The sequence below is a fragment of the Octodon degus genome, unplaced genomic scaffold (assembly GCF_000260255.1).
Source record: "Octodon degus isolate 3935 unplaced genomic scaffold, OctDeg1.0 scaffold00092, whole genome shotgun sequence".
Taxonomy (NCBI): Eukaryota; Metazoa; Chordata; class Mammalia; order Rodentia; family Octodontidae; genus Octodon; species Octodon degus.
Window position 1 is genome coordinate 3,020,464 of NW_004524668.1, and position 12,654 is coordinate 3,033,117.

The following is a 12,654-nucleotide window of genomic DNA, read 5'->3' on the forward strand; positions in this document are numbered from 1 at the left end:
AACCTTAGGCTGTGCCCTCCAAACATGTGTGGCCTCAGGGGAGAGGACAGAGCTGGTGGCCCCATCTGGGACATCTTGCTTGTATGGGTCAAGAGCAGCAGAGGGACTTGCATTCAGCTCGCTTGCAGGCTCGCTCCAAGTGCCTTAGCAGGGGACAAGGGTAAGGATGGATGGGGAGGCTTCCTGGAGGAGCTGGCAGTGCAGCAGGTCATAAGCTCAGGGAGAGGCGGGGCATGGCAGGCGGAGCCCCGGTGCCAGGCAGAGCTCCTGAAGGGGTGCATGCTTGCAGGTGTGACATTTATCCAAACCTCTGGCCTCTCTGGATATGGGAACCAGGCATAGGAGGCAATGGGGAGGGGATCCCTTGCTCTCTTCCCTCTGCTGACCCCCAGGGGGTCACACTGTGTCCTTGACTTTCCAGACTGGCCAGCAGCCCCGCCTGCTGAAAGCGATCAAGAGGTGGCTCTTCCCAGCCTCCAGCGGCTTCCTGTTCCTGCTCTCCTTGGTCATGACCGGCTGCTTCCTGTGGCAGTACCACCTCCCCAAGATGCAGACTGGTGAGTGCCAGGCCAAGGTCCTCCTAGGCTCTGAGCTGCCACCCAGTCGCAGAGTTTAAGAAGATTTAAACATCAGGCCTTCAGCCTGCACCCTCACTATGGGTCTCACTAGCTGTGAATCTCTGGATCTCGACGCTGCCTCGTATAAGATGCAAACCCTAAAGCTACTTGGGTTTCCTCAAGCTGTACAATCCGGGGTGAGCAAAACTCGGGTTCCCTCAAAGTGTCAACCATTATTTCTCTTGCTCTACTTTTGACCACCATCCAAAGACCCTCTCACCACTCTAAGTCCCTGAGAGGGTTCCCTCGACGGTGACTTCCACTTCTTAGAGCCTCTCCTTTCTAAGTGGCTCCAGGCCAGTCGAGAAACCGTCGCTTCCAGATGAGCGGCAGGCCTCGGCTGCTCTGGCAACCTGGGAACCTCGCACCTGCTGGGATCCTGGGTGGACCAGAGCCCAGGTCTGCACTGCTCCAGGGCACGATGGTTCTCTCCATTCTTGGGTCACCTGTGTTACAGATGCCCCAGAGCCCAGTGAGTGCCGTGGGAATGTTTACAGACATGGCTCTTTATTTTCTTGTCTCTTCCTCAGTTTTTTTTATTTTTTATTTTTTATTTTTAATTAATGTATTTGGTACAGGGTCTCACTACGCAGCTTGGACTCCTAGTGATTCTCCTGTTTTCAGCCTCCCCAGTGCTGGGATAACAGGTGTGCACCACCATGACTGTCTCAGTGGCTGGCTTGCCCTGGGGCAGGGCCGGCACAGCATGTGGTACCGGGGATCTAACCTGAGGATCTAGCTTGGGGGCAGGTGCTTAGTCTGCTGGGCTATCTTGGCAGCCCACCTTTCCTCAACTCTTGATCTCAACTTTTCTATCTAGGGTAAGTTCCCTTTTGAGAGGCTCCTTAGTTTCTCAAGTAAAAATACCTCAGGTAGGCAAAGTCTGTGCCTCAGAAATGTGCTCCTCAGACTGTCACACTACCAAGCCATAGCAGACTGGTAAGACTACAGACATAGAATGGCTGTGTGTGGTGGTGCATGCCCATAGCCCCTGCATTTGGGAGCCCGAGGCACGAGGATTACAAAATTGAGTTTAGTCTGGACTACGTACCAAGTTCAAGGCCAGCCTGGACTGTATAGTGAGCTCATAGCAAGACCTTGTCTCAAAAACCAAAATGAAACAAAACAATGCCAAAACACATAAAGATGAATCATTAGGGAAAAATTTTTTTAAAAAAATTTTATTCATTTATTTATGTGTGTGTGTGTGTGTGTGTGTGTGTGTGTGTGTGTGTGTGGCCAGCTCAGCCCACCAGGGGGCGGGGCTGGCTGGCATGTGGTGCTGGGGGATTGAACTGTGGTCCCTGTGCTTTGCTAAGCTTGTTCTAAGTAGGTGCTTTAGACCACTGAGCCATCTCACCAGCCCCTCATTAGAGAAATTTTTAAAAAGACACAGGAAGCCCAAATTTTATGTTATTGGATTCCACAAATGCAAAAATTATTCTGTCAAATTGCTATACAAGTTTCCAAATACAACCCCATATATGATGCATGCCTGTAATTGCAGCCCTTTGGGTGACTGAGGAGGAGGTTTACAAGTTTGAGCCCAGTCTGGGCAATTTAGCAACTTAGTGAGACCTTATCTCAAAGTTAAAAAAAAAAAAAAAAAAGGTTGGGAGTATAGTCCAGTATAAAGGTTCTGGGTTCAATTCTCCGGCCCCAAAACAAAAAAGAAAACATTCTTGTGCCTTTTCTCCAACTTTGTTCATAATTTGTCACAAATGAGAAGCTGTTATGATCTACGGGGTGCGCAGACCAAGGTCCCGCCCTCCTGCGGGTTCGCCCCCTGGGCTGTGAGAAGCCGCCCCCGCTCCCCGCGCACCCCAGCGACTCACGCCTGGATTTTAAGATTCCCAGGCAGCTTCCTGCGCACTTGTAGCTTCCTACCTCATCCCCAGCTCGCAAAGCCAGTCCTAAACCTATGCCATTCACTTGTTGAGAGAACCACTCTGAGGCAGTTTTACCTTTTTTATCTACCGCTAGGGACAAGCCACCCTTACGCGACTGGCTGGTTATTTTTTTTCATGACCCTGGGCTGGCCGGCAGTTCTGCTGGGCATCTTGCCTGGGCTCTGTCTAGGGCAGGGGACAGGTCAGCTGGGACACAGGCGTCCCTAGTGACTCGTTCTGGCAAAGTCTTCGTCCCAGGCCCGTCCACCAGGTGGCAGTGTCCCCAGGGAGCAAGCAAATCGCATGCCAGTCCTCAGTTCTCAGTCCCTTAGCTTTTCATAAGGGCTTCAGAGAAGGCGCCGTGCGGGAGCCGCTGGGATCGATCAGCCCCAGTCCTGCCCTCCCTCTCTCCCCAGATGCAGCTGCTCCTTGTGGTTCCAGGGCCACCGCACACTGGACAAAGGCAGGACACATTCGAGGGCTTGATGCCCGATGCCCATTTCTAGGGACAGAGGTGTCCCTGGTGTTTAAGGCCCCAAGCCACGTGGGGCTCCCAATCCACTCCGACACACATAATAAGCACAAGGAAGGAGAGGAGAATGGACAGATGTGCTGAGCCTGTCCGCAGGAGCCAGAGCTTGACCCACTGCCCACACGAAGGGAGCAAGCTGGTAGCGGGGGAGGGAGGGCGGGGAGGAGTGGCACGGCCACCGCAGCAGCATCTGTGGCCTCACAGGAGCCAGCAAGGCCAGGTGGCAGTGGGAGCGTGGAATGCCGGGCCCCTCAGTGCTGTGGCTGGATCATGTACTGTCCCGCTGGCCGGGGAAGACTGTCCCCAAGGTGTGACGACTCTGGCCTTTGCTACCACTTCCCTCCTCCTCCAGGTTCCTTGGGACCAGAGGTGACCTCTGTGCCCGTGAGGATGTGCCCCCAGCACCCAGAACCTGTGCCTCTGGCTCACCCGCTCCCAGTGTTGAAGGAGGCCCTGGAAAAGGTCAGTGATGACCCTGGAGGGGATGGTGTGTGAGGAGGCTGGGGGTGCTGGGAGCACTCTTTACTGGCAGTGGGATCCATTTAGGCTGCTCTGTGCTGGGCAGCAGGGACAGGGCAGGAAGAAGACACTCGCTGGCCTTCTAGAAACTACTAGCCTAGGAGTTAAGTCAAGACACCAGATGTTTCTAACACGGGCGAGTGTGGTGACAAGAGGAGGCCAGGACCCTATGGGAGTGTGGTGATAAGAGAAGGGATTGGTGTTGGGGTCTGGAGGTAGCAGTGTGTGGGGTGAGATGTGGACAAATAGATACCAGGTGGGGTGTGTGTGTGTGTGTGTGTGTGTGTGTGTGTGTGTGTGTTCAGGGAGCTTAGGGGTGCAGGGGTGTGCTCCAGACAGAGGGAGTGGTGTGTGCAAAGGCCCTGAGGCAGCAGGCTGGGCACTTGGAGCACACAGAAGGCTAAGAGGCCAGAGAGGGGAGGTGGGGGATGAGGACGGAGCAGATGACAGAGCCCAGACACGGAGGCCACAGCAATAGGATGAAACAGCTGAGCAGATACACTCCCACGCCCACCATGGCGCAGCGCTTACCACTGGGGGCGCACCTGCTCCAGGCCATCAGGCCCCATGCACTTAGGTCCCTTACCTTAGGAGCCACAGAGGCAGAGGAAACCTGATCAGAAGTGCACGAGCAGCAGCCTGGTGGGGGGACTTGAAACTGGCGTCCAATAGCTGCTGCAGGTAGGGGGTGACCAGCCCACGGCAGTGAGGTGAGCACAGGCCCATGGGGAGACATGGGGAGCTCGGGCAGGAGGGGAGCAGAGGGTGCCGCGTGGCACCCGGGGCTCATAGTAACTGAAACAAAGAGTGACAATAATTCCCGCAGCCATCATTGTCTGCTGAGCACCTGGTGAGTGCCAGGTGCCACGCTACCTGTTTGTGCCTGCACCTCCTGCATCCCTATCTATGTAGGGAGCAACTAAGGCTCAGAGAGGGAAAGTTAGCACAGGGGTAGAAGGTAGAGGCTGGCCGGGCTCGGCGCAGGATGGTGAAACCTTGGGCAAGGCGTCTGGGCATCTTTAGGAAGGGGCTGCTCTTGACCCCAGCAGCTATGCCCCAGCATGTGGGCAAGGTATTTCACGTCAGAGACTCGGTTTTCTCATCCATTAAATGGAGAGAAATTAACATTGACTTACTACTGTGAGGATCAAGTAAAATAATGAATAAAAATCTCTTTCTGTCATGCCTGGCATACTTTAAATCTTCCCCAAACACTAGCTATTATCACTACCCCTCTACTTAATTATTGAAAATAATAAGATATTTTGAAGAAATGTATGAGGGGCCTATACACAGTGGATTGCTCAACACAGGGTGTTCAAGTAAGCCCTGGGGAGGTTTGTCTAGGGCATGAGGCCAGGGTTCAATTACATTGGTAATTTTGAACCTTCTCTCTCTCTCTCTCTCTCTCTCTCTCTCTCTCTCTCTCTCTCTCTCTCTCTCTCTCTCTCTCTTTTTTGTACTGAGGATGGAAGCCAGAGCCTCGTACATGCTGGACAAGACTACCATGGAGCTACATCCTTAAGCCCCCTCCTCTTTTTTTTACTTTGCTAAGGAAATATTTCTTTGAGAAAAAAAATCTTTTGAGGAAGCCCTATGCCTAACACAGACTGGAGGGGGCTTTCCTGAGCAAAGCTGGCCCCCCCGGGGTATGGTAGGGCCAGGGGTGCTGGCACTCAGGGAGGCACTGTGTGAGGGGTTGGCTGTGGGAACGGGAGGGGCTGGGGGCGTCACTGCACCCACACTCTCAGCCTCCTGGTCTTTCCCCCCAAGGTGGATGGGATCCTCAGCCAGGCCATGTCGGCCCCGGGTCTGGCTGCCATGTCTGCAGTTGTCATCCACAATGATACCGTGCTCTGGACGGGGAACTTTGGGAAGAAGAATGGCTCAGACCCCAATTCCGGGGCCCCCAACGAGCACACCATGTACCGGTCAGCTGGGCTGTCTCCAGGGCCCTGTGGATGGTGTGGGGTGGGAGGGCAGGGGACCCATGAGGCAGAGACCCAAGAAAAATCACGACTGGGGTGGCTAGGCTGCCATGATTAAGTCCTGGCAGTTCCACACAGGAGGAGCCCAAGATCCAGAGGAGACCAGTGAGTGCCCAGTGTCACACCACAAGGGTGGCCAGCCAGCAGGGATCCCTCCTGGAAACCAAAGCTACCAAACTGGAGAAGGACCCAGTGTTCAGAGGAAGTTTTCATTTACACTACCCTGCTCCACGCCAGGCCTGGGGCCCTCCCCAACCAGCATTTCTCACACATCCTCTCCTCAGCTCGTTTGAGGCCCATAGGGAAGCTGCCTCAGAAGGGTCCAGTAACTGACCCAAAGCCACACACACGGTACCCAAGTCAGCCTTAGAATGAGAAGGTTGCTGAAGAGGGTCCACCCTATCTTGCCAGCCCCTCAACTTCCGGTATGTTCTCCAGCATCCTCTGCCCAAAGGCAGCTTCAGGCAGACCCGGACACTTCGTTTGAGATGCTGACTTGGGTGGATTCAGTCTTTTCTAGAGCACAGGGGTGTAGGAGCTGGTGTCTAGGGCAGTGCCTGGCTGTGGACCAACAGGTTGCCCTCTGCCCCTGTGCCCCTTTCATAAGGCAGGATCGCCAGCATCTCCAAGATCTTCCCCGTCCTTATGCTGTACCGCCTGTGGGAGGAGGGCACTGTGGCCTCCCTGGATGACCCTCTGGAGCGCTATGCCAGCACCTTCACCATTCACAACCCACTGGGCATGGCCTCAGCCCCCCAACACCAAGGCCTGATGGATGGGCTAGATGAGGTGGGCCCAGCTCCCAGGCCTTCACCTGTTACCCTCCGAAGGATGGCCAGCCAACTCTCAGGTGAGTCTCAGGGCTCACTTGGCTTGACCTGAACTATTTCAGGTAGTGACTGTATTGCTCACGGTTTCAAGCCAGCCAGCTCTGTGTCCTGCGTTGGCCATGTTCCCACCCCAGGGCTGTGGGATGAGCTGGGAGAGAAAGATCTAGAGAAGTAAAAGCTGAGGCGAAGCCTAGGTATTTAGATCTAGTAGACAAATCAGTTTTCAGGTTAAAATCAAGTTGATAGGTCAAGATCTGCCTATCAGGTCTCCAGCAAGGCAGCAAATTTGTACTTGTAGGCAGTTCTGTAAGGAAGATGCAACAGCCCCAATATACATGTCAAGGTCATGTGAAGGTCAGTACAGCACAGCTACCTAGTACAAACACCAGTGAAAGATAGGAACAGAATCTACAACCCACAGCAGAGGCCCATGAGGACATTTAAACGTATTAAAAGATGTTCAATCTCACTCATAACAAAACTGAGATAAAACTATATGGAAACAGCGTATTTTCCTCCTATGAGTTTGGCAAAGATAAAAATGATGGATGCACTGAGTTGGTGAGGATGTAGTGAGCTAGACCATCTTCTCCATCAACGGTGGGGATGTACAGTGATGCAGAACGTGGAGGGCAGCTGGCAACAGCCACCACGATGTGAAATATAGGGGTAGCTCAGTGGTAGGGCAAGTGCTTAGCATGCACAGGGCCTTGGGTTCCACTCCCAGTATGCACACACACACACACACACACACACACCACACACACACGCACAAGCACACAAACAGGATATGCCCTAGTATTCACATGTGTGGTATGAAGTGTGTCCACAGTAATTTACCACAGAACTGCTTGTAATAATAAAAGATGGAAACAACATACATGTCCATCAGTGGGGGAATAAAAGGAACAACGTACATGTCCATCAGTGGGGGAATAAAAGGAACAATGTACATGTCCATCAGTGGGGGAATAAAAGGAACAACATACATGTCCATCAATGGGGGAATAATTAAATAAACTATGATCTAACTATACAAATACTATATAGCCCTAAAAAGGTAAAGATATTCTATGTGTCCTGAGGTGGAATAAATTACAATATAAAGTACGAGAACATCTCTTAAGAGAAGATACTCTATATTACCATATAATAGGGAATAAAAATATACGTATGTACATAGGAAATGTTTGTGTCTATAGGCATAACATTTATCTACATATGTAATGTATGTATAATGTATAGTCTATAGTACACATTTGGAAGGTAACTAGAGACTGAAGCAAGTTGCATCTAGGAAGAGGAAATAGTGGAAAGAAGGAGAAGAGGAAAAATTTTCATTGTGTAGCCTTCGGTGTTCTTCAAATTTTGGATCATGTAAATGAACTGCTTCTTCAAGATAATTTATATAATAATTATAAAGATGTGCTTACAAGCCTGGATAAAGGGACACTGTGGAGAGGCAGTGGTAAGCTGCTGCTCAGACACAAAGCAGGGAGCGGGAATTGGGCAGGGCTGGAGGGACCCAGGCTAGAGGGTGCTGGTCTGGAGAGGTCTGGGGCGGGGCACTCTGCTTCGTGGTGACTGACTTGGAGAAGGCACAGAAGGCAGCAATCACAGGTCCCATCCCAATGCCTTGGATGGCTCATATTTGCGGCCATTGATCCAGTGACCTAAAATGCAGGTGTCACTCACAAATGCCACCCGTCATCATTTTACCAAGCGCACTCAGGCCGGAGCTCTCAGCCAGTGGCTGTGGCTGCTCTAACTCTCCTGCCCTGAACCTGAGGCTCAGCAAGAGGATGGGTGCTTCTAAGGTGGTGCACGTAGGACAGGATCAGTCTTCTCCAGGGAGAGTGCCCCTACGGCTCAGGGCACAAGCACGGAGGTGCCAGCTCAGTTTTCTCACGGTGTGATCCTGGACAGATCCCTTAGCTTCTCAGCCTTGCTCCCTCCCTTGTAAATCACCTGTGCTTAAGGCTGTGTTGGGGGATGCAATGGGTTAATGAGTGTGAAGATGCAGAGCCTGGCTCCTGGCAGACACCTGCCCATTTACCTCTGCATATGCCTGTGGTGGGCCCACGTTTAGGGGAGCTGGGTGTGGATAGAACTGCAGGGGTCCTCTTTAAGGACACAATATTATAAATTTAAGATTAGACACAGGCATTGGATGGAAGTATGCTGTGAGGATCTCTGCTGTGTCAGCATCTAGGAGATCATGGGGGACCCCCTGTTATGGTGGGCCTCCTCTAGCAGTACATTGTGGCCTCTCTATGTGCAGGACAGGGCTCTGAGTGGTCAGCTTCACACCCTTCCTGACTCCTCTGTCCCAAGGAGACCAGCTGAGCAAGCTGTTGCCTGAAGAGCCTTGTTCTCGGCTGTCTTCCCTACGCCCCTCTACCCCAGGGATCCTCCCTCCACTCTTGAAGCCCTTCATCCTTTGGGAGCCCATCTCATTGTTCTTGATAAAACTTTGTAGTCACTCCTCAGGCCTCCCTCTTATTCCCACTCCCGTATATCCCGTCCAGGAGAAGATCTTGCTGGCTCCACTATTAATTTCTGGAGTGCAGCCACTCCTCACCATCTCTGCCTTTAGCATGCTGGTCTGAGCCACTATCATCTCAAAAAGAATCTTGCAGGGTGTGTGTGTGTGTGTGTGTGTGTGTGTGTGTGTGTGTGTGTGTGTGTGTTTTGAGATGGCCTCACTATGTAGCCGAGGCTGGCCTTGAAGTTGTAGTGATTCTCCTGCCTCAGCATCTCAAGTACTGGGGTTATAGGTATGTACCAACACCCCTGGCTTTTAGTAAGGAATTCCAAGTCTTTTCATAAGCTCCCCTACTTCTACCATTGTCCCCAGTAGTTTGTTTTCATACAGCAGCCAGAGGGACCTAGGTAAATGTGCTCTGTCTGTAGTGGCCCCATCTCACGCCTAGGGAGAGCTACGTCCTTCCATGATGGGGTCCTGTAGGATCTTGTTGCTGCACCCCAGCATCTCTTACCTCTCATCTTGACCTTTCTCTCTCTCTAGCCCCACTGGCTACTCCATACTGCCCCTCAAACGTGTCAACACATGCATGCCTTGGGGCCTTTGTATTTGCTGTTCTCGCTGCCTAAGACATCCTTTCTTTACAGCTGCAACAGCTCATATCTCCTCCAGATGTCATTTGATCGAGGGCCACCTTCCCCATGAAGGTGACCACTTTGTATAAAATAACAACACCTCTCATTGAAATACTGTTCTACGTATCGCAACTATTCATTTGCTTGTTTTCTGTCCCCTCTCCTAGAGTATCAACATCACACCGGCAGAGACTTGGTGTTGTTTCTTGCTGATTCTCCAAAACATGAAATAGTTTTTGGCACAGGTGGTAAGAAATTATTGATGAGCACAGGGATGAAAGGGATCCCAATCCTGTGATCCTTTCAATACTTGTCACATCCAATAAACAGAACACACATTTGACCACTGACCTCAAGAAACTTATGGAAGTGGATCTTTCCATGGTTGATAATTTTTTGGTGGTGCTGGGGATCAAACCTCTTGAATGCTGGGTGAGTGCTGTGCCACTGAGCAACCCCCAGGGCCTAGCAGTTCTTCCTGTAGCAGTTAGTAGGTAGCTGGCACCACACCAAGCACGTTGTCTTGTCTAATCCTCACGTCAGCTATATGACATAGGATTGGTTTCCCCCACGTTACAAGTGAAGCACTAGGGCTCAGAGAGGTTTGGTGACTTCTCCCACAAAACCCAGGCCCAGTGGGTGTGACCACTCTGTTCCCTAGGGCTGCCCAGAAGGCTGCGCTCCACGTCGCTGCTGTGGAGGGGCAGCACCCAGGAGGCCCTCAGCCTGCTCAAGGATGATGTGCTGGTGGCTGACCCAGGAACCAGGTGAGGACCGTGTTCTGACGCCTCATGCCATGAGAGGCCGCTGCAGGAGACCAGACCCCAGGGAAAGTACTTTGCTCCGGATGCCCAGAGTCAGGAGGGAAGACTAAGGCCTAGAGGGGGAGGTGTAGAGAGGTGTGGGGGTTGGGGGGCAGCATCCAGCTCTGCTGCAGTTCTGTGCCCTTGTATTCATCAACTCCATGTCGCCTAAGGACCTGCTCTGCCCAGAGTGTGCTAAGCCTGGAGTTGGCATTCTGATGGGGAAGACATAGTGAAAAGCTAAACAGAATGAAGATTTTGCCATGAGAGAAATAAGTGGGACATTGTTACTATCAGGAGCAGATGACTGGGTAACCAGAAAACAGAGAAGCCCAGCTCTGGAGGCAGTGGGGCTCCGGGGCTGGATGGAGGACACCTGGAACTGCCCTGCCGAGGAGGCCCCCTTAGAGGCTGCCCCCTTAGAGGCCCACCTGCCCTGGGCGGTGCTGCTTTTGCAAAGGTCCCTCTGCTCCTCTAATTGCTGAGCCTCAGGCACCAGGCCCCTTGAGGAGGGGCCCAGGTGATGCAGACATGCGATGTTCCGGCTCTGCTCTGACTGGCCTTGTGACCTTGTGAACCTCACGGTCTAGGCGCGTGGCCTAGAGACCCAGAGTGGATGGTAAGACCCTCAGATCTACATCCATCCCATTCCTTCCTGAGGTTCCCACTGGGAGCCTCAAGTTGCCCGTGTTCTTGCTGGTCACAGGTGGACACACAGACCCGAGGAAGGGAAGATTAGACCCGCCTCACATTTGTCACTCTTGAGCTACAGGATGACCATCTCCCATCCCCTTCAAAGATGCTAAAACTTGGATCTTTCATTTGATAAGAGTGGAAAGGACCAGTGCCATCTGCCGCACCACCTTTCCACGTGCATATTTGGTGCAATCCTGGGTAGTTTCCTGTTCCTTACTGGCCTTAGGCGTCCCAAGTGTAGGGCAGAGTTATATCCTAAGATTTCTGAAGTTGCCTCCGGGCCTGGCTGTCTGGAGTGCAGGGTCCTTTGTCGCCCTACCCACCCCTTCAAAGCGCTGGCGGCATTTCGGCAGCCTGGGCATCGGGAAGGGGACCTGGGGATGGCCAGGGCCGCACCCCGACCACACTCTCCTTCTTCCCAGGTGCCACTACAGCACGCTGGCTTTCTCGCTGCTGGCGCATGTGCTGGCGGCGCACACAGCCCAGGGCGACTACCAGCGCTGGGTCTTGGAGAACGTGCTGGAGCCACTGGGCATGGCGGACACAGGCTTCGACCTGACGCCCTCGGTGCGCGCCCGCCTGGCCGCAGGCTTCTACAGCAGCGGGCGGCCGGCGCCGCTCTACGACCTGGGCTGGTACCGCCCGTCGGGCCAGATGTACTCCACACCCTCCGACCTGGCCAAGCTGGCCGTGGCGCTGCTGGGTGGGAGCCCCCGGCGGCTGCTGCGGCCAGACGCGGCCAAGACGCTGCTGGCGCCCGTGCTGGCCTGTCCCACCGCCTACTTCGCCCCCGAGACGGGCACGCCGTGGGAGTTCCACGCGCAGCGGGGCCACCGCGTGGTGCGCAAGGACGGCGACCTGGACGGCTACGCCGCCACCTTCTCCTTGGTGCCGCCGCTGCGCCTGGGCCTCGTGCTGCTGCTGGCCGGGCCCCGGCCGTCCGGGCGCGACCTGGTGGCCGACGCCTACGACGTGCTCGTGCCCGCCCTGGAGCGCGCGCTCCGCGAGGCAGAGCGCAGCCCCGCGCCGCCGCCCAGCGCGCGCCCCTTCGCGGGCTACTTCACCTTCGCCAACATCACCTTCTACGAGGTGCGCGCCGGGCCGGCGGGCGAGCTGCGCCTGCGCCAGTTCGGGCCCCGCGTGGAGGCGCTGGTGCCGCCCGCCTTCCGCACGCTCGCCCTGCGCCACGTGCGCGGCCGCGTCTTCCAGCTGCACGTGGCCCGCGAGTTTCCGTGTTCGCTGCCGCTTGGCGGCGACGCGTCGCTGTCGCTGGAGACCCAGCACGGGCAGCTCGTGCACTTCTACCCCCTGGATCCCCACGGGCTGTCGCCAGGCTTCGACGTGCCTGGCCTCAACACTTACCGGGTGCTGCGACTGCAGCGCAAGCCCGTGTTCAAGACGCAGTGACCCCAGGCGGCGGCCGCAGCCTCGGGTCCTCTCAGCCCACGGCTTTCCTGTCCAAGGTAGGGCGCCAGAGGCCGCAGGGGAGCTGAGAACCCCAGTAGTTGGCAGAATAGGGTAGGCGCGGAGCTACTTTATCCTCGACCACAGCTGGTTTGCAAGACTTGCTTATGTTGGAGGAGGAATTCACAGAAATATAGAGGGAGTGCTCAGAAACTTTAGGAAGCATTTAGAAATTTTACTTCTGTGTCTATAGAAC

General features: G+C 54.1%; 1 protein-coding gene across 1 annotated transcript; it reads left to right on the forward strand.

The window, feature by feature from the left end:
* Positions 1–433: 433 nt before the first annotated feature.
* Lactbl1 (lactamase beta like 1) lies at positions 434–12,401 on the forward strand. Its single transcript, XM_004637618.3, has 6 exons — positions 434–557; positions 3,391–3,500; positions 5,331–5,488; positions 6,157–6,395; positions 10,157–10,262; positions 11,417–12,401. Exons 1-6 carry the CDS (start codon positions 509–511, stop codon positions 12,399–12,401), a joined length of 1,647 nt encoding a protein of 548 aa, XP_004637675.1. The 5' UTR covers positions 434–508.
* Positions 12,402–12,654: the final 253 nt, after the last annotated feature.